The following is a 26,654-nucleotide window of genomic DNA, read 5'->3' as shown; positions in this document are numbered from 1 at the left end:
AAATGATATTAAAACAAAAAGAAATTTGAGAGGTATTTTTTTTAATTTTTAAATTTATTTTTTGGCCATGCCATATGGCATGTAGGAGCTTAGTTCCCTGACCAGGGATCAAACCCGCACCCCCTGCAGTGGAAGTACAGAGTCTTAACCACTGGACCACCATGGAAATCCCCTGAGCAATTTTTTATCCTTATTCTAAGGAAGACATAAACAAATGGAAAGATATCCATGTTCACAGACTGGATGACTTAATATTGTTAACATGTTAATACCACCCAAAGCAATCTATAGATTCATTGCAATCACCAACAAAATCCCAATATAACTTTTTGCAGAAATAGAAAAACCCATCCTAAAATTCTTATGAAATTTAAAGGGTCTGCAAATAGGGAAACAGTCTTGAAAAAGAGAAACAAAGCTGAAGGACTCACGGAACTTTGTGACTTCAAAACTTAAAACAACTTACAACAAAGTTATAGTAATCAAATAAAAGCAGTATGGTATCATAAAAAAAGAGCCCAGAAAGAAATCCTCACATATATGGTCAACTGATTTTGAATAGGGATAGCAAGACCATTCAAAGAGGAAAGTACATTCTTTTCAACAGTAGTGCTAGGAAAACTGGATACTCACATACAAAAGAACAATCTTGGATCCTTATCTTACACAATATATAAATATAAAGTGGATCAAAAACAAACTTAAGAGCTAAAATTATAAAACCCTTAGAAGAAAACATAGGGCAAAATCGTCACAACACTGAATTTGACAGTGATTTCTTTAATATGATAACAAAAGCACAGGCAAAAAAAGGAAAAAATAAACTGAACTATATAGAAATTAAAAATTTTTGTGCATCAGAGGATGCACACTCAAAAGAGTGAAAAGACAATCCATAGATTGGGGGAAAATATTTGTAAATCAAATACTAAATAATGATTAATATTCAGAATATGAAAGAATTCCTACAACTAAACAAAAAAATTCAAAAACGAGCAAAAGACTTAAGTACACATTTCTACAAAGAAGACACACAAATGGCCAATAATTACATGAAAAGATGCTCAATATGATTAGTCATTAGAGAAATGTAAATCAAAACCACGAGTTGCTACTTCACACATTATAATGGTTATTACTTTAAAAAGAAACAAAAGGATAGCAGGGCTTAAAAAGATGTAGAGAAACTGGAACCGTTGTGCACTAATGGTGGGAATACAAAAATGGTGCTGCTCCTACGAAAAATAGTTTGATGATTTCTCAAAAAAATTTAAAATAGCTCACATGATCCAATAATTCTACTCCTAAGCACGTGCCCATAGGAACTGAAAGCAGGGGCTCAAACAGTTACTTGTGCCCCAATGTTCAGAGCAGCATCAGTCACAATAGCCAGAAGGTGGAAATAACAACTTATTAAATACCACCAGTGAATAAATGTGAATAAATAAAATGTGGCATGAATATGTGTGTGTGTGTGTGTATTTAATGGAATATTATTCAGAAATAGAACTGGAAGTAGACAGTGGTGATGAATACACTGTTAATAAAGCTAATGCCATTGACTTGTGCACTTAAAATGGTTAAATTGTAAACTGTTATATATATTTACCATAATAAAAAATTAAGCCCATGGAAATCATATTTATTTTTAACTCCATCAAATAGAAAGTATGTATCTAATTCTGGTATATTAAAAAAATGAACAAATCTATGAAAAAAACTGATCCTTTTATGTAAACTACATTTATACAGGTGAAATAATATCCTTTCTTATCAGTGTGTTGCTTTATATGTACTAGAATTTTGAAATCCTTAAGACAGCCTAACTTACTAATGAATCAGATTTTAATTAACTATTAACTACAAAAGCTGCTTAGGAGTTTAGAAAGATTTTGATTATTAAATTTATCAAGACTAGATTCTTAAAGTATTACATAAAATCAGATTTATAAAATTTGTAAATGTAGTCTGAAATGTCTAAGGAAATTTTTTCGTGGTATATAATGCAAATGGTAACAAATGTTTAAGGGAATTTAATCTGCCAAATTTATAAACTGAGACTAAATCTAAGATCAAGTGTTTTTATTTTTTAACAGAGAATGAACTACTTACTACTAGATTTTTAATCATGCTTAAAATTTAAAAAACAGGTTTCTAATTTACAACTTTAATAAACCTAATGCTGCTCAAAACTCACACACACACACACAGAAACCACCTGCAAACAACACACACAGGTCAGGAACGTGAGGGACACACCCGCCTAGTGAGCAGGACCAACATCTGAGCCTGCACAAAGGGGTAGCTGTGTTCACTTGTTGACAGGAAGTGTCTGGAGGGACAGTAGGCGGCTCCGAGAGCAGACAGCCTCAGAACAGAAGACGCACCACACTTACCCCAGGGCTGTGGTTGCGAAGGCTGCCCCGGCGGCACCGACTTCCTCAAAGTCACTCTGAAGAACCTCCTGGATAAGCTCATCCACCACTTGGGCCAGGTCCTAAGGGGAGGGCAGAAGGGTCAGGAGTGCTGGCCAAAGCAACACCACCTCATCCACACCCAGCTTATCCCCAAGTGATCCACCTCTACAGCCGAAGGTACTGGAGATGTTCCATGAGCCACAGAGACGTCACAGGACGTCCCACCTGGGTCAGAAATTCCTGCAAGACCTCATCGCTGGAAGCCCTTTCAAGGTGTCTAAATGACCCTGGTCGCGTGCACCTGGTGCAGTTTCCTGCTAATAAACAGGAACCTTCTGGACATGAGAGGACAAGCCCGCCTCCAGCTGGATGACAGCAGTTCAGACGGCCCCAGTGCCGCCCCTGTGCCGACACAGCTTCAGCTGCTGTGGTCCTTCCTCGCTACCCTTCAGGCCTCCTTGCTCCCCAGGGAGGGTGGTGCCCAGTGCCTGCTCAAGCAACATGGTGTCAAGATAAAATCTCACAACCTGTGTGGAGTGCTCGGACCTGGGGCCATCCATCAGGGGCACACTGACCCCAGGGACACAGACAACGGTCAGACTGGACATCAGACACAGCTGGATGTTTGCCCACAACAATGGGAGGATGCCTTACCGCATCTGAGTAAACAGGCACAGGCTTCGGTGGGAGGAGCTCTGACTGCACGGGGGGCTGCACAGGGGGCTGCAAGAGGTTGGGCGTGACACTCGGGGGCAGCACTGGGCGATGTGGTGGAGAAGCCGACACAGGCAGGGGCTGCAGGAGGAGAGCCGGCAGGGGCTCGGTCGCCTCTGCACCACACTCCTCTCCTCTCCCCGCACCTGGAGGAACAGGCGAAGGTGGGCATCAGGGATAGACCCAGGCCACCTTCCTGAGCAGACCACCATCGGATGCCTCCTGAGCCATGATCGGGTGCCAGGAGTGCTTTACCAGTAGGAACCCAGCGCCTGTGGGGCCAGGAACCTGTTCAGGCAGCACCACGCTGGTGTCTCCCCGGCCCCAGGGTGAGGTGCCCTCCCGAGACCATGGCCTCACTCACCTGCCATGTCCAAGCCAGGTCTCTGCACGCCCGAAGGCAGCTCTGCAGCCAGGCTATCCCCGATGTACTTGTTCTGGGCATTGAAGCTGCACACGGGGGTGTGACGGGGTATGGGGGGCAATGGCCCTCCATTCACAATCTCCCCAACTGACACCGTCAGCTTCCTGGTGATGAACACCGACTTCCTGGCCTTGGACAAGCCCTCGGGTTCCAGGAACGAGGATCGGTTCAGCTCGACACAGCTATCAGACCACAAAGAATCCATGGAGAGGCATCACACAGGCAAGAGGCCGCCCTCACCTCTGCAGACCCCTGCAGTCACCATGCTGCCAGTCACATGGAAATGGGGGAGGGGCCAAAGTCCAGCTCAAAGCACCCACCCCTGCCAGCATCTCATGTGATGCAGGAGTCTCCCGGCCCAGCTGTCTGCATCCCCAGGTAGAGACACCTGACTATAAGCACCCAGCTCATCCCCTAACAGCAGCTCTGCAAGGCAGCAGCTGTGGCCTGTGATGAGAAGTCAGAGGAGACGGGGCCAAGGAAATCCCAGATCCAGACACAACAGGCTGTGAGCCATGTTCTAAAAGAGGGTCCTCCAGTTCCACTGCGTTCTCAAATCTCTGACTGCAGCAGAGAAGAGGCCATCTTCAGGGAGAGAACAAGGAGGCCCTAACCTCAACCTCGACCATCAGGTTAAGTTACTTGTGCAAAGTCAGGAAGAGGTGGGTCTGCGAGCTGTTTCAGGCCTTGCCCTAGTGCCTGCACCCCCAGGAGGCAGCCCATGGAATGTGCCTTCTCTAGGGCCTGGGGAGGCACAGGTACTTCCTGGCCTTCCCAGTACTAATAGGGAAAAAAGGAGAGGGGCCCCACGCCTCTGCCTCGGTGCTTACCCGTCAGAGACAGTGAGGCCATGGCAGTTGAGGAAGTTCGTGGCCTCCTCGCTGTCTTTGAACAGCAGCATGCGCACCACACCATCCAGGGGGAAGATGGTAGAGCGCTGTGTGCTTGCCGTGTACGCCACATTGAGCGCTCGGAGAGCATCCTTGCGGATCTGAAACAAGAAGCCAAGTCACCAAGTCACAGCAGGTCAGGGGCCCATGACCCCAGAGTGCTCAGTTCAGTTCAGTTCAGTCGCTCAGTCATTTCTGACTCTTTGCGACCCCATGAACAGTAGCACCTTGTCCATCACCAACTCCTGGAGTTCACCCAAGCTCATGTCCATTAAGTCGGTGATGCCATCCAACCATCTCATCCTCTATCGTCCCCTTCTCTTCCTGCCCTCAATCTTTCCCAGCATCAGGGTCTTTTCAAATGAGTCAGCTCTTCGCATCAGGTGGCCAAAGTATTGGCGTTTCAGCTTTAGCATCAGTCCTTCCACTGAATATTCAGGACTGATCTCCTTGCAGTCCAAGGGACTCTCAGTCCCTTTGGAAAGTACCCTGGACTCAGCTTAGTGCTCACTGGGCTGTCTGCTCATCAGAAGATGCCCAGAGATAATGCAAAGCAAACAGTTTCACACATGGAACTGGTTGGGCCATGAAGACATTATTAGAAAAACTAAAAACCAAACCACCCACCAGCAGTGCCTCCTCCACTCAACAGAAACCTGTGTAGCTACTAAAACTCACCACGGAGATGATAGAATGCCATGGAGTGTGTGACATGAAACTGAGTAAAAGCTGTTTCACAGCGTCACACTGAGCGCTTTACAAACGCAGAGGGAAACACGAAGAGGCTGCCATGTCAGCTGGTCCCAGGGCTCCAGTAACCCTCCCTCCTCTTCCGTGTCCTTTAACCGACCCAACCCGGGTTGACAGTGTTACTTCAAGGTTGGCGTTGTCCATGCCAGGGTCCAGCAATGAACAGACAAGAGCCCTGTCCTCACAGAGCTGACATGGCAGGACAGACCGACACTGAACAATATGTGTGTACAAAATGCAGAGTGCATTCAACAGTGATAGTGGGACAGGAAGGGCAGCCGAGGAGGAGGACAGGGAGCACAGGAGGGTGGGGTGGCGAGGGTGGGCCCTGCCGAGGACCTGGAGGAGGGGAGCTCTGTGTGGTTCAGTGAGGACAGCAGCTGCAAAGGCCCTGAGGCGGGAGCGTGCTGTGGCTGTAGGGCAGGAAGGTGCTGCTGTAGGTGAGGAAAACAGGACCCTGTGGCTACTGCTGGTGAAACACTGTTTTTCTAAAGAAAAAATGCTTAGATTTCTCAGTTTAAAATTATTAAAGTGGATACAAATGGTCAACATTCTCGTAACATTAAATACTCATTGTAAAAATACTATCAGTTGTATTTATCAACTCCCAAGTGCACTTTGTTAGAAATCCTTTCATTTGTTCCAGAATTTCTGTTCTCTTGGAAATTCCTCCTCCTCTTCCATGACAATGAGCAAACTTGCAGATTCTTTGCCTGCAATGGGATGGTGGGCTTAGTCACTGCTTATAGGACCTTGTGACCAAAGAAGAAGAATGAGCCAGAGTCATAAAACCGGCCAGGCAGGTTCCCAAGGAGCCTGGTGCAGCCCCTCCCTACCCCACCAGCCCAGGGGCTCCTGGCGAGGACCCTGGGGTGCAGGGGCTGCTGTGAGGTGGCAGGGCCACTGCTTTATCTTCCCCGGGTGCTTCAGGGGCGTTAGACCTGACTGTGGGAGTCTGAGATCAGGATGACACTCTACACAAAGCCCAAGGTAAGAAACTGGTCTTGCCAGTCTTTGTAACCCCAGTGCAACAAAGACCAGGCACTTCAGATATTTACTGAAATGAATTTAGCATCATCAGGCTCACTTCAAAACTGAAGACAGACAACACTTGTTAAATTCTAGCTTAGAGGTCTGTGCATGCAGTTTGCTTTCTGGTTTCTTTGTTCCCGTGAAAAATGATAGTGCTGAAGTTAAGCGAGATTGTTCTGAAGAGACCTCTCTCATCTGAGCCAGAAGAGTGTTTCCCAGTGCATGGCCTTTTCCTTCAAGGACAGTGACAGTACTCACCTGATTAAAGTAATAGTGCAGAAGACAAGCGTTCAGGTAAGAAGCTGATTGGACTAGTTTAAAAAATCGCACAAAGTTATTACTGTTCAATGCAGCAAAGGCCTGAACAGCAAATTTCACCTCAGGGGAGTTTCTAACGGCAGGGTGGAACTGCTGCACTTCTCTGTTAATCAGAGGAGATAGAAGTGGTTAGAAAGTGATCTTCCATGAGACAAAATTTCCACAAAAACAGAGCTGACAATGAAATAAGATCTCAACTGTACTGAAGTAGAAGGTCTTGGTGGTCACAGTGCAGTGTGCTCACGGCTCACGTGCATCAAGGTCACCCTGACGGGCTGGATTGGCAGCAAAGGTATTCTTTAAAAAGATGATGAATAAACAGACTCGAGCAATAATTTAAGGATTATCAAATCAAAGAGTTATTTTAATGCCAACTACTGCCAGCTACCAGTGTTTGATGACGCTGCTTAAGAAACAAAGTTTAACTTTGTTTTGTTTAGAAATAAACTGATTTGGGGAATTCCCTGGCAGTCCAATGGTTAGGACTCTATAATTTCACTGACGAGGGCCTGGATTCAATCTCTGATCAAGGAACTACAATTCTACAAACTGTGCAGCAAGGGCAGGGGGAAAAAACTACTGATTTGACTGAATTATTCAAGATAGGATACAAATGCTTATCATATATGAAAAGACTACACAGCCATTTTCCCTGACTAGTTTATCCGTAAGGCTTAATTTTAAAACTTAAAATCAATCACACACTTAAGATATTCTGAAAGCAGGTTCTCAGGGAAAACACTAAGCTGAAAACAAGTTTCAACTTAAGGAAATCCAGTTTACCAATGACAGGAATGGAGGGCCTGGGGACTCTGGTATCCTCACAGAAATGTCTACAGGTGTATCATTTAATGTCTACAGGTTTAAAATTCATTCTTGATATCCCACCCTTAGCACTTCTGTTTCACACCATTTTCAACTAAGATCTCTGAAGAGGTTTGAGTGCACATATGCACTACTCTGATAAGGGACCCACTCGCTGAGTGCATCCTCTCCAGCTGACAAGGAGAACTGGTCCTCACGAAGTGTCTGGGGCCCACTCAGGATGCTCAGGTGCTCTTGGGCAGCCCCAGCCTCTCCCTCGGTAGCTCGGCTTCAGGGGCTGCACACTGAGCCCAGCTTTCTCACTAACACCGACACCAGAGCGTCCCCGGTGCCGCCACCACCGATCCTGAAAGCTCTCTTTCTGGTTACAGTATGCCTTTCCCTGCAGCTTAGGCTGACTTCCGAGTTGGAAAGCTCACCTTAGGATGTCCCCCTTGTTGAGATTGAGCAGGACGTTGTAGCCTTGGAACTCCGCCTCACTGGCGCAGAACACGCCCTTGTTCCTCAGGTCCTGGTACATCTCCTTCAGACTCTGGAGGCACTTGGTCATGTTCTCGTTGTTGATCTTGGCGTCAAATGAGGACATGGGCTCCTCACACATGAAGTGAGCACAGTGGATGTGAAACCGGGTGCACTTCTCAATCAGAGACACCGTCACTGGGTCACACAAGTGCTGCTGCGTGATGTCCTGGACACAAGGGAGGCAGAACAATCACACACATGCCACACACGTGTGCAAGCACACATCTTATGCACACACAGGTCTCAACACATCTCCAAACGTGAGGATCAACTATTAGAAAAATCACCATTACCTGAATTTCTCAGACTGCAATCTGAAACAAGCATCAAGCACATTTTAACAGGACTTTGTAATGATTTTAAGGAACAGTGTATTTCTTTTGTTACAGATGAAATGTAACTGAGTAAAATGACAAGAGCTCTCATTTTCCCTCTAGACTTCAAGTGTGCTTTCTAGTCTCTCTAGCTTCCCCGCCAGAAGTGGCCGATACCTTCCGTACGCCCCGCGTGCGGTTCCACAGGAAGTCGTACCAGTCCCGCAGGCCGCCCCCCGTCTGGTCCATGATCCGGGTCACGAGATAGTCCATGGTCCTGCTGAGCACCGCCGAGGGGCGCAGCTCGTGTGGCAGGGGCTCCTCCTGGTCGGCTGAGGAGCGGCTGTACTCTTTCACAGCGGCCGCATGGTCCACCTGGGCGTGGGGAGCAGGGACGAGCAGCTGGGTGGCAGGGGCCCAGCCAGCCTCCCCGCTGCTGTGCCCAAAGGTGGGGAAGACCCCCCCAACCCCGCCCCCACACACACACAAGCAAGGTCAATACTACAGAAGACAATATTTTAGAACACAAAATAAGTTAACAATTAAAAGCAAAATAAAGAAACTTGTTTTTGGCAAACATGACCAGGAGTAAACAGGCTACCCCATCAAAATGTGGAAAAACTTAAGTGAAGACACATCTGCCGGGGTGTTACAGGTTAAGGACTTGATAAAGATTTTAAAAGGTCTCAGCCATGCTCATGTACCAGATTGTCTATACGGACCAGAAACAAAGCTGGCAGTGAGGAGGCAAGAGAGAAGCAGCAGGCTCTGGGGAAGGCCCTCCAGAGGCCAGAGCTGCAAGAGGCTGGAGGCCTGCGGCTGACGGTGGAAGCAGGAAAGCCACGAGTCCCTGCCCTGGGCACCTGCCTGACAACTGCCACCTTGCTGAGGACCCTGAGACAGGTGAAGGCAGCCGTAAAACCCCTAGCCAGGAAAGGAGAAACCCGAAGGAAAATTAACAGAGAGAAAATGAATCTAAGATGGTGCAGACTTCTGGGGAAACAACTTGGAACATGCATCTACTCATGTTCAGGAACCTTAGGAAACGTCACACCTCTGGCACAGCCCTTCATTCCTGGAATCTATCAGAGGGAAGGAAGCTGAATACCTTAGAACCGTTGTACATAGCATGCCCAACAGAGTTAGTAACAGTGGAAAATCAGCAACAGCCTGATGATTGCAGAAAGGGGAGTTCTGAAAGAGTTACATAATCAAGTAGTGTGCCTATATGTAAAGTTTTAAATGCTTTTAAAGAGTTTACCATACAAAAGAAAATACTCATGACAGAATTTTAAGTGAAAAAGATTCATACAAAATACCTAGAGCATAACCTCAAACATACAAAACATAAACATAAAAAGGAATAAGCAAAAGCAAATAAGCTTTTTTGTGAAAAGCAAAAAGAAATGGAAAATTTTTTTAAATTTCCGAAACATAGATTTGTATGTATTTCCATAACTTAGGGAACCATGTGGCAGTCACCTTACATAAGACTGCTTCATACATGCCTCATGATACAAATAATGGAATAAATATGCTTGTTAATAGCATATCCCCACCACATTCTAGCAAAGCAACCCCCAAATCAAATACACATAGAAATCATGAAACCAGCCTTCCCTCCCCAGCACACCCCGCTCCACCCCAATGATTAAACATGGACAGCAGCCTGGAGAGCAACCCACGGGGATGTGAGGCTCTACCTGGTCAGTGCCTGGGACCACTTCAAACACACTCAGCTGGCTCCGGGTCTCCCGCATGTACCGTTCCTTCTCAGGACACATATCCAGGCACGTCCCAACAAAAGTTCTTGCTTTGTCCAGGTCAGTCCTTTTCACCCGAGCTAAACAGAATCAGGTAAAAAGTAAAAATGTACCACACAGTTACTGGGAAGCCAGAGAAGTGCATTTTCACAATGACAAAAGGAGAAATAAAAATAAAAATTCTTTTCCTTTCTTTTACAAAGGAAAAAAAATCTAAAAAACACTACTGGGCCTCAGAGAAAGGAAAGCACTGCCTATCACACCAGGTGACAAGCCATCAAGACCATGAGACCCTCCAGGCCTTCTCCTCTCTCCGGGTGGATCTCCAACAGTCACAGATCTGCAGGGCACAGCACGCGGTGGCAGGGAGGGGGCCACACATGGGTCTTTATGGCTCCTACAATGACTGTAATGATGAACAATCAAGCTGCAATGTTTTGTTCCAAGAATCAATCTCTCTTGAAAGAAAATATTCAAAATATGCCAGCATTCCAAAACTCTCAGTATTTCATCATGTTTTTGACAGGAATCACATTAATGGAAGTTAGCTGGATCCTGACCTGAATAAACAACTATTACCCACAAAACTACACAGTTACCAAAGTATCTATTAAATGAAATGAAATGCAACAACCTCACAATTCAAAACATTCACATCTTATTTTATTTTTAAAAATTCCAATATCTATTAATGATTCTTTTAGGAATACAAAAATCACATGTCAATGACATAACCTACGGTAGCAGCTTTTATTACTGTATTAAGGAAAACACGTGTTTATTCCTGTACTGCTGCTGCTGCTGCTAAGTCACTTCAGTTGTGTCTGACTCTGTGCGACCCCATAGATGGCAGCCCACCAGGCTCCCCCGTCCTTGAGATTCTCCCGGCAAGAACACTGGAGTAGGTTGCCATTTCCTTCTCCAATGCATGAAAAGTGAAAGTGAAGTCACTCAGTCGTGTCCGACCCTCAGCGACCCCATGGACTGCAGCCTTCCAGGCTCCTCTGTCCATGGGATTTTCCAGGCAAGAGTACTAGAGTGGGGTGCCATTGCCTTCTCCAGCTTCTACAAAATCCTGCAGGTAAAATTTAATTCTGAAAAAAACTCTGCAAAGAGCACGTGTGCGGTTTTATTTTTGGTCACTGTACATAGCTTTTAGTGTTAACAGGATATCTGATTTTTGAATAGGCTTTAAATACATTCACATGGTTTAACATTCCAAAGGTACAACATCCCAAATGGGACCCCACAACGCTGCTCCCTGCTTCCTGACCAGCTATGTGAGTGATCCTTCTTCACCTCCATGACTTTACACACACAGGCCAAGTACACTCACATGTATGTGGACACACACACTCCCCTTTTTGTACACTTCCCACACCTTGCTTCTTCCACTTCACAATAAACATTGATCATTTTTCCATCAAGAAACACCAGTCTTCTTTCAGGCTGTTTAGAATCCCACCATGTGGACAGTCACTTTCCAATCTTTGTCATCACAAAAAACCTTGTAAACAAATCACACATGCATGGGGCAGTTTGTAGGTCACACTCCTGGGTGGGGAATGCTGGGTCAAAAGCACTGTTCCCCTGAGCCTAGAGACACTGCCGACTCACTCCTCCGAGCAGCCTGCCCAGGGATGGGGCGGTATGAGACCTCTCATCTCTCTGCCACATGATGGGCAGAGAGCAGCTGGATCTTTCCCCTTTCCATCCACATGTTTAAGAGGTAACTTTTTTTTTTTCTTTTTTGGCCATGCTGCACGGCTTGCAGGATCTGAGTTCCTTGACCAGGGATATAATCCAAAGCCAAAGCTGAATCCTAATCACTGGACTACCAGGGAATTTCCAAGTGTCAACTCTTGACAATTCCTTTTCCGAACCTCCAAGACTCTACTCATTTTTCTACTGGAGTTGGTCTTTTTCTTATTGACTCTACAGGACTTTCTGTACCTGGAAATCAGCCCTTTGTCTGTCATGAGTTACAGACTTTCCCCCTGGACTGACATCTTTTGTAGTTTTATTTGTGGTGATTTCTATTAAATGGAAAGTTTTGATCTTTAATGTCTTCTCAATGTCTAAAAAATTGCCCTTTAAATTATTTAATCCTGCATGTATCAATGGTGTTGGCATTCTTCCAAAAATAAGATTACATTAGAAACACACCTGCACTGAGTCCACATCTACACTCACAGCCTCAGGAGACCAGAAAGCAACAGGGATCGCGGGTACACATCACAGGCCCCAAGACCCAAGAGCAGCGAAGCCCCCCAGACCAGGGCCACCCCGTCCCTCACAGCTCCCGAGAAGACCACCTCTGCCGAGACCAGCCCCTTACCTTGCCGCATGACCCTGTCCCTCTGGTCAAGCAGGCGGTACTTCTCCTCAGACGTCTCAGCCACGGTCCCTATCAGGGGACTGAGGGAGGACACACACGGCCCGAGGCCCTCAGAGCCCTCGGAGCTCTCATCAAAAGGGTCTTCCTCAAACTGATGGGCCTTCAGAAGACTCGGCTTCTTCACAGGAGAACTAGAAGGAAGACAACATGCTAAGACCTTGTATCCATCAGGCGTCTGGATCTTTTCCACATCCAAACACTTCTTTTATCGTCCTGGACACCCAGCTCCTCCAAAGTTGGACAGCAGCCAGCACAGAGGGGAGGCAGCTGCACCACCACATCAGGCTCACATCACCCACAGTCTCCTCTTTAAACCGCTATACAGTCCATGGAATGCTCCAGGCCAGCATACTGGAGTGGGTAGCCTTTCCCTTCTCCAGAGATCTTCACAATCCAAGGATCGAACCCAGGTCTCCCTCATCACACGCAGATTCTTTACCAGCTGAACCACAAAGGAAGCCCAAGAATACCGGAGTGGGTAGCCTATCCCTTCTCCAGCAGATCTTCCCGATCAGGAATCAAACCAGGGTCTCCTGCATTGCAGGTGGGATTCTTTACCAACTGAGTTATCAGGGAAGCCCTGAAATGAATTACCTGTAGATATCTCAAAGACATGAAACTAAGAGGGAAATAAAAGCACTTCAACACCATGAGGAAATACCATGCCTGCATGTTTTCAAACACAGCTTCCCTTCAGTAGAAGGATGTACTGAAAAGAACAGGGGATTCTGTGAGCTTCCTCATTTTCTAGCTGGTTTTCAACATTCTGTGAATTTGAATGTCAAAGAGGATGTAAAGAAAGGAAAAAACAAAAGCAAATCAGCAACTATACTGTTAACTGCAAAATGTGAGGAAAACTATCCAGTGGCCAAAATACGTGAAGCAGGATTAAACAGAAGCTGGCCTGCTGTGAAACGGAAGGCAGGGGCCACACGGGAGTCTCGGGCCGCAAGCCAAGGGGAAGGCAGGAGGAGCCTGTGCGCTAGACCTGGCCTGCGACTCTGCACAGGGCTGCGCAGTTACAGCCACGGCTACAAGTGGCGATTAGGAACATGGTGTGCAGCCAATTACACATTTTAAGGAGAAGAGCGACTGTCTGTACGCATATACATCACACAGATGGCATGACAGCAACTGCGCGGGCCGCAGGGCTGAGGGAGAGGAGGGGCCCAGGGCAGCCCCCGCCCCCGCCCCCCAGGTCCTCTCCACAGCCCTCAGTCCCCATCCAGGTGTCAGCAATCACCCGCTTCCCTTCCATGCTATCTCACGACGGCTACGAAGTCCCTTGAGGTCAGTGACAGGAGAAGCCCAAGAACCCACTTGCCCTGTTAGAACAGTGGCATTTGGAAGGACCAGCCACACCTTTTACTCAGGAGGCCGCTAGTCGCAGTCCTCACCCCAGGCTTGCCGAGCGGGGAGTGCTGAAAGGGCGTGTCCTCGGTGCCCTGGCCAGCTTCCCCATCGCCTGGCTGCTTCTCCTTGAGGGAGAAGGGCTTCTTGTTGGGACCTGAGGACGCAAAAATCAGGACAGAGTTAATGATACCACAAGTCATTCAACTTGGGGGCGTCTTCCTGAGAAAGTTATAATTGTGGCAGGATGTTGTTAGAACGGAGACCAAGGAAGTAAGACAGCCCCAGCCCCACTTCACCCCACACTGGGGATCAGGCTCACACTCAGCACTCAAAGGCCTTGCACAAAGCAGGAGAGACTGTGCAGAGAACTGAAAACTCACTTAATTTTTTCTTGTGCCAGAAGATGGTCATATCTTTATGCAAATCTTTCCCTTTTTTCCTGGCCAGGGCTGCAGAAGCCTGGAAAACAGTCCACAACACAAAGGACAACAGCATCAGGAGACCAAGGAAACGAGATCAAGCTTTCACATGCGTTCTGTTCAACAGAGCTATACCTCTACAGCTATGTGTTCTGACCACATTGCCTGCCTCCAGCCATGGCCGCCACGGTCCCCATCTCCCTTACCTATCTTATAGCATGTATCTGGATTTCTCCTTATCGAAATTAATGACTCTACTGTGATAGAATCCATAAACTTGGCCCTATTGGCATTTGATGAGATAATTCTCCCCATATGATTTTCTGAAGAACAATGGAAAGACGGCCAAGGAACACTTAAACCCAAAGGAAACCTATAGAATGACACACACGGGGTACACTTTACCATAAAACCTACATACACAAAACCAACTGTATGTCAGCATACCTGTAAATATACCTATGAAAATGTCTAGGAAAACATACACCACACTAGATAATTGTGCTGGCTCTAATAGGAGAGAAAGGGGTGACGAGTGGACCTCAACTTTCTGTAGATCAATGAACTGCTGACAATGACAATTTATATATTTTCTATATAAGTATTTTTTAAGGTTCAGCTAGAAGAAAAAGGACATTGCAACAGACAGGAATAACCTTAAAAACATGAAGGCTGCGGTATGACCTGGCAACTACACTCCCAAGTATACACCAACAGGAGTGAAAGCAGGGTCCTGAATAGAGACCTGCCCTGGCTTCACGTCATTATTCACAAGACCTAAGAGGTTCACGGACAGGGGAACAGATAAACGAACTGTGGGACAACCATACCTGGGATAAAAGAAAGAAATACAACCACGTGAATGAACCCTGAAGACATTATGCTAACTGAAATAAACCAGACGCAAGAAGATAAATATCATACGATTCCACTTATATGAAATATCTAGAACAAATGAACTCATAGAGCTAGAAAGTAGACATGAGGTCACCAGGGGCTAGAGGAAGGAAGGAATGAGGAGTTATTGCTTAGTGGTTACAGAATTTCTGTTTGGGAGGATTATAAAGTTCTGGAACTAGATAATGTGATGGTTGTACAACACTTATGAATGTAGTTAATGCTGCTGAATTGAAAAAAAAAAAAATCAGTAGAAAGGAATAAACAGCAAAAGCCCTAAAACTGTGCATATCCGGGCACAGAACCTCTACTCTCAGGAACTTAAATGAAGGATATAATAAAAAATAAATGGACAGAAATGTCCACAAACAGAAAGTTGGCCAAGTAGGTAAACAGGATAGAAAGTCATGTAGCTCTTAATGACCTCATTCTAATCTAGACTGTTCGTTGATTTCAGAACCTACTAAAAATGACCACATAAGAGGTTACCAAACAGGATATGTAGTCATATCTGTAGATCATTTCTGTAAAAACAATGTGACTATATATTTACAAAGACGTTATCCAAAATATTCATAGGTGGTTATCTTAGAGGATAGAACTATGGGTGATTTTGTGTCCCCTGCCATAGGACTTTCTGGGTTTTTCCTCTATGTTGACAGGTAACACCTCCATCATTTAAAAAAGAATGAAAACATGCTTTCTAAATACCTATAGAATATAATTTTCCCAAGAATATTCAGAAAAAAATAACAAAAGATATAAAGCTACATAATGTAGCAGCTCATGTAAGCATATACCCTACAACCAATGTGTTATGCATGTAGGTATATATACACATATTAAAGTCAAGGCATAGGAGCAATTAACAGCAGTTCTCTCTGAAAGATGGGATTACAAGATTTTACCTTTCCTGTATTGTTCTGAATGTTTATGGTGATCCTGTACTATCAGCAAATAAAATAAAATCAAAAACAAAACAAGAAAACTCAACTTTGAAAAATTGCTGTGTGGTTACAAGACATCTCCATGTGCTTCAGAGACATCTGACTTCACGGGCATCACTCGCCTAGAATTTCTAGAACACTGCATTCAGTTGGAACTGCAAATTTTTCACAAATAAACCTAATTTATGAAAAAAACAGTGCTATTCCAGTTTCTCCAAATTAAGACATTAGAGTACTTTTCTAAATTCTAACAAGTAACTGACAGATTTTTAAAAATAAGTTTTAAAGTGACAAAGTTCACTCTACCTTTGCCACTTTAAAGCCTATTTTTTTTTCTCACGCACATGAACTACATTGTTGGAGTACTCACATGATCAAAAAAATACACCACTGCCAGCTTTTTGCTGCGCCTGGTATATATGCGCTGCACTTTAGCAAGTTTGCCAAAGTGGTTCTCCAGAGTGGTTCTGTTATTGAGATAGTCAGGGATGTTCTTGCACTGGATCGCTGTGACTTCAGCAGGAGACAAGCCCCCAAGACTGTCTGTGCTCTCACTCCTCTTACTCTGACGGCCAGGAGTTCCTCTTAGAGAATCTAGGGGATCAATGAACAGTCACAAAAATGTATCAGATGCAACGGTTTCCACTTACTAGGGCATCAACTAGGAAAGAGCAAAGAAAATTTTTATGGCTGTTGAGACCTGCTCCAGGATCCTATATGTTAGGATCCCTAATGTTTGTAGGGGGTTAACTAGACTAATAAGAGTTTTGCCAAGAAAATGCACTAGTCATAGCAAACACCCTTTTCCAACAACACAAGAGAAGACTCTACACATGGTCAACACCGAAATCAGACTGATTATATTCTTTGCAGCCAAAGATGGAGAAGCTCTATACAGTCAACAAAAACAGGACCAGGAGCTGACTGTGGCTCAGATCATGAACTCCTTATTACCAAATTCAGACTCAAATTGAAGAAAGTAGGGAAAACCACTAGACCATTCTGGTATGACCTAAATCAAATCCCTTATGATTATACAGTGGAAGTGAGAAATAGATTTAAGGGCCTAGATCTGATAGATAGAGTGCCTGATGAACTATGGAATGAGGTTCGTGACAATGTACAGGAGACAGGGATCAAGACCATCCCTATGGAAAAGAAATGCAAAAAAGCAAAATGGCTGTCTGGGGAGGCCTTACAAATAGCTGTGAAAAGAAGAGAGGTGAAAAGCAAAGGAGAAAAGGAAAGATATAAGTATCTGAATGCAGAGTTCCAAAGAATAGCAAGAAGAGATAAGAAAGCCTTCTTCAGCGATCAATGCAAAGAAATAGAGGAAAAGAACAGAATGGGAAAGACTAGAGACCTCTTCAAGAAAATTAGAGATACCAAGGGAACATTTTAGCAAAGATGGGCTCGATAAAGGACAGAAATGGTCTGGACCTAACAGAAGCAGAAGATATTAAGAAGAGGTGGCAAGAATACACAGAACTGTACAAAAAGATTTAACGACCCAGATAATCATGATGGTGTGATCACTAATCTAGAGCCAGACATCCTGGAATGTGAAGTCAAGTGGGCCTTGGAAAGAAGCATCGCTACGAACAAAGCTAGTGGAGGTGATGAATTCCAGTTGAGCTGTTTCAAATCCTGAAAGATGATGCTGTGAAAGTGCTGCATTCAATATGACAGCAAATTTGGAAAACTCAGCAGTGGCCACAGGACTGGAAAAAGTCAGTTTTCGTTCCAATTCCAAAGAAAGGCAATGCCAAAGAATGCTCAAACTACTGCACAATTGCACTCATCTCACATGCTAGTAAAGTAATGCTCAAAATTCTCCAAGCCAGGCTTCAGCAATACGTGAACCGTGAACTTCCTGAGGTTCAAGCTGGTTTTAGAAAAGGCAGAGGAACCAGAGATCAAATTGCCAACATCCGCTGGATCATGGAAAAAGCAAGAGAGTTCCAGAAAAACATCTATTTCTGCTTTATTGACTATGCCAAAGCCTTTGACTGTGTGGATCACAATAAACTGTGGAAAATTCTGAAAGAGATGGGGATACCAGACCACCTAACCTGCCTCTTGAGAAATCTGTATGCAGGTCAGGAAGCAGCAGTTAGAACTGGACATGGAACAACAGACTGGTTCCAAATAGGAAAAGGAGCACGTCAAGGCTGTACATTGTCACCCTGCTTATTTAACTTCTATGCAGAGTACATCATGAGAAACGCTGGACTGGAAGAAACACAAGCTGGAATCAAGATTGCCGGGAGAAATATCAATAACCTCAGATATGCAGATGACACCACCCTTATGGCAGAAAGTGAAGAGGAGCTAAAAAGCCTCTTCATGAAAGTGAAAGAGGAGAGTGAAAAAGTTGGCCTAAAGCTCAACATTCAGAAAACGAAGATCATGGCATCCGGTCCCATCACTTCATGGGAAATAGATGGGGAAACAGTGGAAACAGTGTCAGACTTTATTTTCTGGGGCTCCAAAATCACTGCAGATGGTGACTGCAGCCATGAAATTAAAAGACGCTTACTCCTTGGAAGAAAAGTTATGACCAACCTAGATAGTATATTCAAAAGCAGAGACATTACTTTGCCGACTAAGGTCTGTCTAGTCAAGGCTATGGGTTTTCCTGTGGTCATGTATAGATGTGAGAGTTGGACTGTGAAGAAGGCTGAGTGCCAAAGAATTGAAGCTTTTGAACTGTGGTGTTGGAGAAGACTCTTGAGAGTCCCTTGGACTACAAGGACATCCAACCAGTCCATTCTGAAGGAAATCAGCCCTGGGATTTCTTTGGAAGGAATGATGCTAAAGCTGAAACTCCAGTAGTTTGGCCACCTCACGAGAAGAGTTGACTCATTGGAAAAGACTCTGATGCTGAGAGGGATTGAGGGCAGGAGAAGGGGATGACAGAGGATGAGATGGCTGGATGGCATCACGGACTCGATGGATGTGAGTCTGAGTGAACTCTGGGAGTTGGGTGATGGACAGGGAGGCCTGGTGTGCTGCGATTCATTGGGTCGCAAAGAATCGGACACGACTGAGCGACTGAACTGAACTGAACTAGGAGATTCAAGCTAATACTCGGGGAAATTTACCAAGAACCTGTCAGCAGGATATACTGTATTCTATACTTTCTAGAACGTACCTTCTTTTTTATCTCTGCTTTCAGTTTCTTCCTCTTTATTCACACCTGGAAGCCGGGAAGGTACCGGGACAGATTGACTCCCTCCTGGGATGACCAAGTGGTCATTTTCCCCAGACTCAAGACAGCCAGTTTCCTTTTTAGATTCCTTGTTGCCCAGACGACCTACTTCTTTATTGCTTTTGAAGACATCCTGTATTGTCCGCCCAAACAAAGTGCCTCCTCGGGGTCGATTCAAGCGAACAGGTCGTTTATCTGGAGGATGATCACCCCTTGACAGAGGGTCCAGGTCTTCAGCTGCATCATGACCGTGCCTCCTTGGGGACCGATCCTGGTCTTCCTTTCTTTTCAGTCCTTTCATGAGGCTGGGAAGTGGCTCCATTTGGGAAACAGCTTCTTCGCTTCCTTGTCTGACACCTGTTTTGCCAACTGGGAAGGGTTCACCCAAGGACCCTGAAGACATGGGGAAGGCAGTGAAGGTACTACTAGAACTTCCAAACAGTGATTTGGGGCCTCTCTTCTCTTCCTCCACATTCTGATTTGGCAAAGCAGGGGTAAAGGCAGATGATGAATTATTATTGCCTGGTTTTGAAAAGGTAAAATTTGAATTGGTGGCTGAACTACTTGTCCCCTGAGAAAAAGGAAAGGGGGCCAGTCCCCCAGGTCCACTATTGACTGGATTGGAAAATGTAAAAAATCCAGAAGTAACTTGGCTCTTAGTTTTCTCTGGCTCAGATTCAGCCCCCAGTATTGGTCTGAACATTGAGTTTTCCAGAGGTTTAAAGCCAAATTCTGTTTTCCCAAAGCCAGAGCTTGCTTTTTCTCCAGTTTCTGGGGCAAAAGTAGAAATAGCTGGGAATGCTCCAAGGTTGGGGGACTTAAAACTGAATCCAGGGTTTCCAGGAACACGTGAACTCGAAGGCCCAGAGGCAGCTACAAAGGCTGGACTGTGTTCAAGTCCAGAAAAGAGTCCAACATTTGAGGTTTGAGAGAATCCTAACATTTGCACTGAAGAATGACTTTGTCCAGAAGATGCTGGAAAACTGGACACCTGTGAAAATCCTGAGCTTTTTCCAGATAATGTATTGCTTTGTCCAAAAAGAGAGGGCTGACCAAACCGAAATTGTGGCTTAGCTTGAAATGTTCCTATGGAGCTACTGGAAGATGTTTGAAAAACACCAGGCTGCTGCCCACCGAAAGGATTAGTTGGATTCATCTTCTGAGCAAGTTACTAGTAGGCAATAAATAATACGTGTAGAAAAGTAGTCCTCTTCCTCAAATGGTTTGTTTAACTAGGGAGCTCCCCCCATCTCCACAATAAGCTGAAAAACAAAAATTCAGACAATCACAACTACGTGGTGCTGGAAGGCACCAAATTAGAATTTTTAATCACATGCCAGGCAAAGCAAAGGACTAATTCTTATTTTCTGAGAGCCAAATGGTGGTACCCCACCTTACTGGAGGGAGTGCAGAGTAGAAGATGGTACAAATAAATTACTTTGTTATGGGGGTTTGGCTCAGATAGTTAAGCGTCTGCCTACAATGTGGGAGACCCAGGTTCGATCCCTGGGTGGGGGAGATCCGCTGGAGAAAGAAATGGCAACCCACTCCAGTACTCTTGCCTGGAAAATCCCATGGGAGGAGCCTGGTAGACTACAGTCCATGGGGTCGCAAAGAGTCGGACACGACTGAGCGACTTTACTTCACTTATGGGGGTTTAAAGCATGATCCTTTAAGACTTAAAAAAAAAAAAAATCAAAACATCTTACTGAATCAGTAAATTTATGGAAAACCTAAAATAGCAATAAGAAAGTATATGCCAGTTGCACTTTACAAGACAGGAGTTTCTGACGTCTTTCAATCTCCACAGCCAGAGAATTACAATGTAACACTGTTAAAAAGTTAGTGTTTCAATGTTTCCTTCCATCTAATTTTTTCTCCCAGTAACCAGAGCACCAAATACTTTTTCCAAACAAGGAAATAATTTGCGTTTTAATACAGTGGCGGCCACCCCCAGGATCTAGCTCGAAGTACATAGTGCTCTTTAAAGACAGGCAGCCCCGCCAGATCGCGGGTGCAGCGCAACCCAAATCTCGGGCGGGCCAGTGGGTGGGCTCGGCGCTCGCCGCGCACCACCCCCCGCATCCTGCCGGCCGTGTGCCCCCGCCGACGCCCCTGCGCCCCGGGACCCGCCATGTCCCATCCCCGCGCCCCTGGCCGCGCGCCCACCGCGTTCCCCCAGCCCCGCTCGGTTAGCAACACGGCCGAGGCGGCGGGGAAGAGGGCGGCCTCCGCCCTCCAGGGCCCCGCGCCGTGCTCACCGTCTAGCCCAGGGACGCGGCCGCCCACCGTCCTTTCCGGCTAGAGACGCACGCAGGGCCCGTGGCCGCCTAGGCCAGGGCTGCCCGCGGCCCGCGAACAGAAAACACCGCGGACCCACTTCCGGTCGGGACCGCGCCACCCAGCACCGCCCGGGCCCGGCCGCGCGCGGGTTCCGCTCTCCGGCCGGGCGGCGGCGGCGGGGCTTCCGGGGCGCGGCGTCCACACCCCCGTCCGCCCGCTTCTGCTCAGTAAGCGCCTCTTCCCCAGAGTGGGGCGGCGCGCGCTGGGCCCGCCATGCACCCCTACACCGCTGGGCCCTCCCCTCTCGCCCGTTCTCTAGTGTGTGTCACCGGCCGTCCGGCGCGCCGCACTCCACCGTCTGTCCAGGCCCCTCGTGCTGCGTCTTCCTCTCGGTAAAGCGCACGTTCCATGACAGTTTTCAACGAATTCCACCGAACGGGGTGACGTGAGCGTGCGTGCGCGTGCGTTGCTACAGAACTTCCGCGGGCTTTACGATTCATCGGCCCGAAGTCGAGATGAGCCTGGCTCTGCGCAATCTGCAGCGGGCGGTGCCCCTGCGGCGCGCGCTGCTGCGCCAGAGGCTGCAGGCGGTGCGCGGGGCCCTGGGCGTGCGGGCCTTCGACGTGGGCGTTGTCTGCGTCGACAACCGGAAGATCCAGCAGATGAACAGGATCTACCGAGAGCAAGACACCCCGACTGACGTGCTCTCCTTCCCCTTTCACGAGGTAAAGGCTGCCCTCCTGTTCTCGTCCGGCCTACCTTCCGCTGTGAATTCCGTTAATTACACCACAGACAGGATTGTCCGTGTTGCTCGGAAAATTTCAAATACACACGGAAGTAGGGAGTAAGATGTGACCATCGCTACTGATCTAGGCCTATCGCTGAAGGAGGGAGGGTGATCCCCGCCCTCCTAGTAACGGTAAATTAAAGAGAAAGCGCTTCTGCAGTTTTAAGTGTGATTCGATAATGGATATGTACGGGTTGAAAATTTAAATAACTCTGAAAATAAAAGGATAGACGGGCAAATATTTTAAACAAATATGTGCTGTCAGGTTATGAGGATTTCCCTGTGGCTCAAACAGTTTAAAAAAATCTGCCTGCTATGCAGGAGACCAGGGTTCCATCCCTGGGTCGGGAAGATCCCCTGGAGGAGGGTACCGCAACCCTCCAGTATTCTTGCCTGGAGAATCCCATGGACAGAGGAGCCTGGCAGGCTACAGTCCATGGGGTCAAAAAGAGTTGGACCCGACTGAGCAACTAACACACGCATCAGGTTATTACCTATGTTATGTGAATGACTCATTCGAGACTTCCTGCATTGTTAGTGGCCACATAAATTGGGGCAGCCCTTTTGGAAAGCAGGCTGGCAGTTTACCTGATGTAAGTCTTAATAACTGTTTAATCCACTAGGATCACACCTAAGGAAATAAATTGAAAAAGGAAAGAGAATTAAATGTTCAACGTGTTCAATATAAAAATATATTAAAGTGTCCATTTATTCTCCATAAAAAGAAATAAAAATATTTGACTGACTTAGTGTGAACAGTCCTCAGCTGAATGGACTGGTCTTTATGTGGGAACATGTAATCAGTATCAAAACTGGGAAGAACAGAAATGTAAATTTGTATCAATGAGGTGATTTAGCTCCACAGATGTTTTGGAGCTGGGTGGTTGTGCTTTAGGAAGGATGAAAGAATTATTTTGACAGTGTGGGAACATCTTAAGTCAGTCGTGTGTAGTGTCCCTGCCACAGCCCCTGATTTGTCTGCCTTGGAAGTAGCAACACAGGGTCTTTCAGGGTGGAAACCTGTGGGCCTGTGGCCAGTTAGTGTTCTGAGGTCATGTTCTGCAAGTGTGTATTTCCTCATTTTCAGAATCTGAAAGCAGGTGAAATCCCCCAGCCCGACTTTCCAGATGACTATAATTTAGGAGACATTTTCCTGGGTGTGGAGTTTATCTTCCAGCAGTGCAAGGAAGATGAAGAATACTATGACATCCTGACTGTAAGTGGGATGCTGAAATGACAAATCCTTATGGGAAAAGCAGAGGCCCATGTCCTTCATCCAGGCCATGAGAAGAGGTTGTGGAGGTGACGCGGACATCCACACCATAATCCTTGTGTAGGACAAGGGTTCCTGGGGGAAACCCGCAGGCAGGGGCCATGCCCTCCCACCACACCTCAGAGAGGAGAGCCTGGGGCATGGGTCTCTGCCCTTGAGGCAGCTTTGGGTGAGGGGAGGAGACAGGAAGCATCCTGGGAGGAGGGAGCCCCTGGAGTGGCCTGATTCTTAGCTTGGCCTCTGGAGATGAGCTGGCTGCCATTTAGCTAGCTCAGACAGGCTGAAGGAGCTTCTTACTGAACTGCTAGAAGTGGGCAGGATTCTGGCCTCCAGGACCTTTAGATCTGTCTCCTCCCCTGATGCCATGAAGGATGGCAGGATGGCGGGAGTGTTCTGGAAAGCAGGGTGTGACTGAGTCGTGTTTCAGTGTCCCCATGGATTCAATGGAGGTGTCTCCCTTTGTCCGCATCCTAAAGTATCATCTTTGGGGAATCCTAGTGCTTCCGAGACTTGAACTTCCCAGCAAGACGCCCTGTGCTCAGGCGTCAGGGTTGCTGAGGAGGGTGTGCTTTCTCCCTGCAAGTGGTGAGAACCGCAGCGTAGACAGCACTGCTTAGCACTGGTCTCAACTCCAGGATCTCCATGACTAGCGTCTGTGTGCCCCGGGGAGCTCTGGGCTAGGGTCACCTGTGGACACTGTCCACTCCCCAACACCTTCTGAGAAGTCTCTTAGTGGATCTTAGAAGACCCACAGTGGAGGACCAGCCCGCACTCCTAGGATCCTGTTCCCTGGCACTGGGCCAGGCCAACCCACTCTCCTCCCAGCTGGCAGCCACCTGCATGGCAACGCTGGGTACCTCCCTTTCCCCTGCCCTGGTTCTCCATGTCTCCACAGCTCCCCCCACCCCAGAGGAGATCCTGATGTTCACACTCCACTACAGGGGCCTGACCTACTCCTGCTAACCAGACCCCACCCCTGTGACCTCACCACCTGCCCGCAGCCCTGCCTGGGCCCAGAGGAGGCTTCCTCACCTCCCACTGGGCATCCACTAGCCCTCCCTGATTTTTTCCTCCTTCTCCTCCACTACCGCCACCACCACCACCACCCCAGCTCATGGCTTGATCCTGACCCCCTGTGAGGCAGCTTCTTAATTGTTCTGACAGGTGACTGCCACCCACGGGCTTTGTCACCTGCTGGGCTTCACACACAGCACGGAGGCCGAATGGCAGAAGGTAGGAGCCCTGCCCTGTCTGCAGCACACACGGGCACACATTGCGTTGCAGCCCAGGCTCCAGAAACCAGGCTGTGCAACCTGGCCCCTGCTGTCCAGTGTGAAAACCAAATGGAGAAACGCAGCAAAACGAGGAGTTGGTAGGGCCCATTTTATAAAAGAGACGGTGTTTGTTTTAAATACTGGGCTCCCTAAATGCTCGTAACTGCATTATTCATTCACTACTGAAAAGTCCGAGGAGAGATGCTGCTGTGAATTTCATGAAATCCCGAAATGACTTAACGTTAAAATCTTTATGAGAGTTATTGTGATGATATTTGTCAGTTGGAAACAGGATTTAGGACATTAGAGTGTCTGATCCAGACCTATTATGTGGTGGTTTGTTTCCTCAAAGACTACCAGTATTTACTCAGTTAATAAAGGTCTGTGTTATAGAATCATAATTGCGTTTTATTAACTCAAATTATGTTCATAATCAAACAGGCTCTCTGAACTGCATAGAAAAACGTTTTTTGAAAATTAACAAAATGGTCCTGGTACAGTTGGCCTCCCTCTGGCCTCCCGAGGCTCCTGGGTCCACACCAGCCACACCCTGGCTCTGTCCCCCACCCCTAACCCTGCTCTAGCCCCCTCATTCCCCTCCTCAGCTCCGCTGCCCTCCGCTCCAGGGCGGTTTCCCACCAGCCCACCCTTCCCCCCAGGAGGGGCTGTCCTCACACACCCGCTCCCAGGCTTTGGAGCAAGTCACCCAGTCTGACCCCTTCTTCTAACCCCGAGATAGGCCCTCCCCTCCTCTTCATACCCAAGACCACCAGCTCAGCCCTGGCCCCCCACCCCCTGCCCCTGCTGGCTCCAAGGCTCACACCAGGAGCTCCTCTGTCCTGGGGCTGCCAGCCTTGGGCTGTGTGGGAGGGCATGGGCCTCAGGGAGAGAGCCCCAGGGCCAGGGGAGGCCAGGCCTCTGGGCCAGTCCAGAGCTGGTTTCCACCCCTTTCTTTCAGATGTACCAGAAGGAGAAGCAGGTTCTCCAGGAGCTGAACAAGCACATGGGGACCAGGCTGCAGCCCCTGAGCAGAGGCCTCTTCTGACGGAAGTGATACACTATGGCTGGAAGGTGGCCCCGGAGATCAAGGTGCCCCCACACTGAGGGTCTCGGTGGCCACTGCTGCCCTGTGGGGCAACTTCCAGTCCTTCCTTTGTTTAGGACACAGTCGGTGTGCTATTTTTGAGTGTTGTAAATAAAATAGTTCTCAGCTCTCAGATCATACAGAGATGGGGCATGGGAGCCACCCCTGCCCTGGGGCTCTGCCTTTGGCATAGGGGCATCTCTCCCATCTTAGGACAGATCAAGGAGCCCGGGTGGGTGTGCCCTCCCTTGAACTCCTGCTGGATTCAGCCCCACCCAGCCCCCACCGGAGCAGGATGGCTGCGAGGCCAGCCGACCCACCCCCACCCCGGGGGACCCTCAGCTCTTCTTTCACCATCACCCGCCCCTGCTTGCTCGTGGGTCATTCCTGAGCCCTCTGCCATGGAACCCGCATAGCAGAGCTCCAACTGCCACATCCCATCCTGTCAGACCGCTCCCTCCCGTCAGTCCTGTTCAGTCCTGCCTTCGGAACAGCAAAGTAAACCCAGGGGTCACCCAGAGCCTTCTCCAGAGCTGTGCCTACACTCTGACCTCACAAGTGGGGCAGATGTGGAGGGGGCGGGCACTGAGCCAACTCAGGGCCTGGTCGCCTCGACCTCAGGCCCCAGCACTGACCATAATGTGACCAGACTCTCCACGGAGCTCCAGACGAGTCAGGGCAACAAAACACTGCCTCTTGGAGGTTCTAAAACTCAGAAAACTATGATTCTAAGAATTTGGTTTCTCCCATAAGTTGATT

The 26,654-nt window shown here is 47.4% G+C and overlaps 2 protein-coding genes across 7 annotated transcripts in view; one reads left to right on the top strand and one right to left on the bottom strand.

The window, feature by feature from the left end:
• LOC120881030 (minichromosome maintenance complex component 3 associated protein) overlaps positions 1–23,117 on the bottom strand; it is a 45,175-nt gene extending 22,058 nt beyond the window's left edge. The window contains exons 1-14 of one of the 5 annotated variants that reach the window (XM_040264596.1): positions 22,237–23,117; positions 19,138–20,456; positions 16,354–16,577; positions 14,101–14,179; positions 13,730–13,874; positions 12,308–12,498; positions 9,910–10,049; positions 8,384–8,581; positions 7,790–8,058; positions 6,486–6,648; positions 4,386–4,546; positions 3,496–3,737; positions 3,072–3,277; positions 2,397–2,497 (exon numbers count right to left, since the gene is read on the bottom strand). In XM_040264596.1, the coding sequence (XP_040120530.1) occupies positions 2,397–2,497; positions 3,072–3,277; positions 3,496–3,737; positions 4,386–4,546; positions 6,486–6,648; positions 7,790–8,058; positions 8,384–8,581; positions 9,910–10,049; positions 12,308–12,498; positions 13,730–13,874; positions 14,101–14,179; positions 16,354–16,577; positions 19,138–20,350 (3,332 nt within the window). In that variant the 5' untranslated portion in view covers positions 20,351–20,456; positions 22,237–23,117. Of the gene's footprint in view, positions 1–2,396; positions 2,498–3,071; positions 3,278–3,495; positions 3,738–4,385; positions 4,547–6,485; positions 6,649–7,789; positions 8,059–8,383; positions 8,582–9,909; positions 10,050–12,307; positions 12,499–13,729; positions 13,875–14,100; positions 14,180–16,353; positions 16,578–19,137; positions 20,457–21,455; positions 21,654–21,762; positions 21,908–22,236 lie in introns of those variants that run through there. The other 4 variants (XM_040264588.1, XM_040264603.1, XM_040264575.1 and 1 more) reach the window with 4 other exon arrangements.
• On the top strand, positions 21,606–26,028 carry YBEY (ybeY metalloendoribonuclease). 2 transcript variants are annotated; one of them, XM_040264644.1, is made up of 4 exons: positions 21,606–22,202; positions 23,352–23,480; positions 24,702–24,770; positions 25,770–26,028. In XM_040264644.1, exons 1-4 carry the CDS (start codon positions 21,993–21,995, stop codon positions 25,854–25,856), a joined length of 495 nt encoding a protein of 164 aa, XP_040120578.1. In that variant the 5' UTR covers positions 21,606–21,992; the 3' UTR covers positions 25,857–26,028. The 2 variants fall into 2 exon arrangements, with proteins under 2 accessions (XP_040120578.1, XP_040120584.1); XM_040264650.1 differs by lacking the exon at positions 24,702–24,770.
• The last annotated feature ends 626 nt before the right edge of the window (positions 26,029–26,654 follow it).

The sequence above is a fragment of the Oryx dammah genome, unplaced genomic scaffold, assembly GCF_014754425.2.
Source record: "Oryx dammah isolate SB20612 unplaced genomic scaffold, SCBI_Odam_1.1 HiC_scaffold_2, whole genome shotgun sequence".
In the NCBI taxonomy this organism is placed as follows: Eukaryota; Metazoa; Chordata; class Mammalia; order Artiodactyla; family Bovidae; genus Oryx; species Oryx dammah.
Note: the sequence above shows the minus strand (reverse complement) of the source record. Positions and strands in the feature narration are given on the sequence as shown.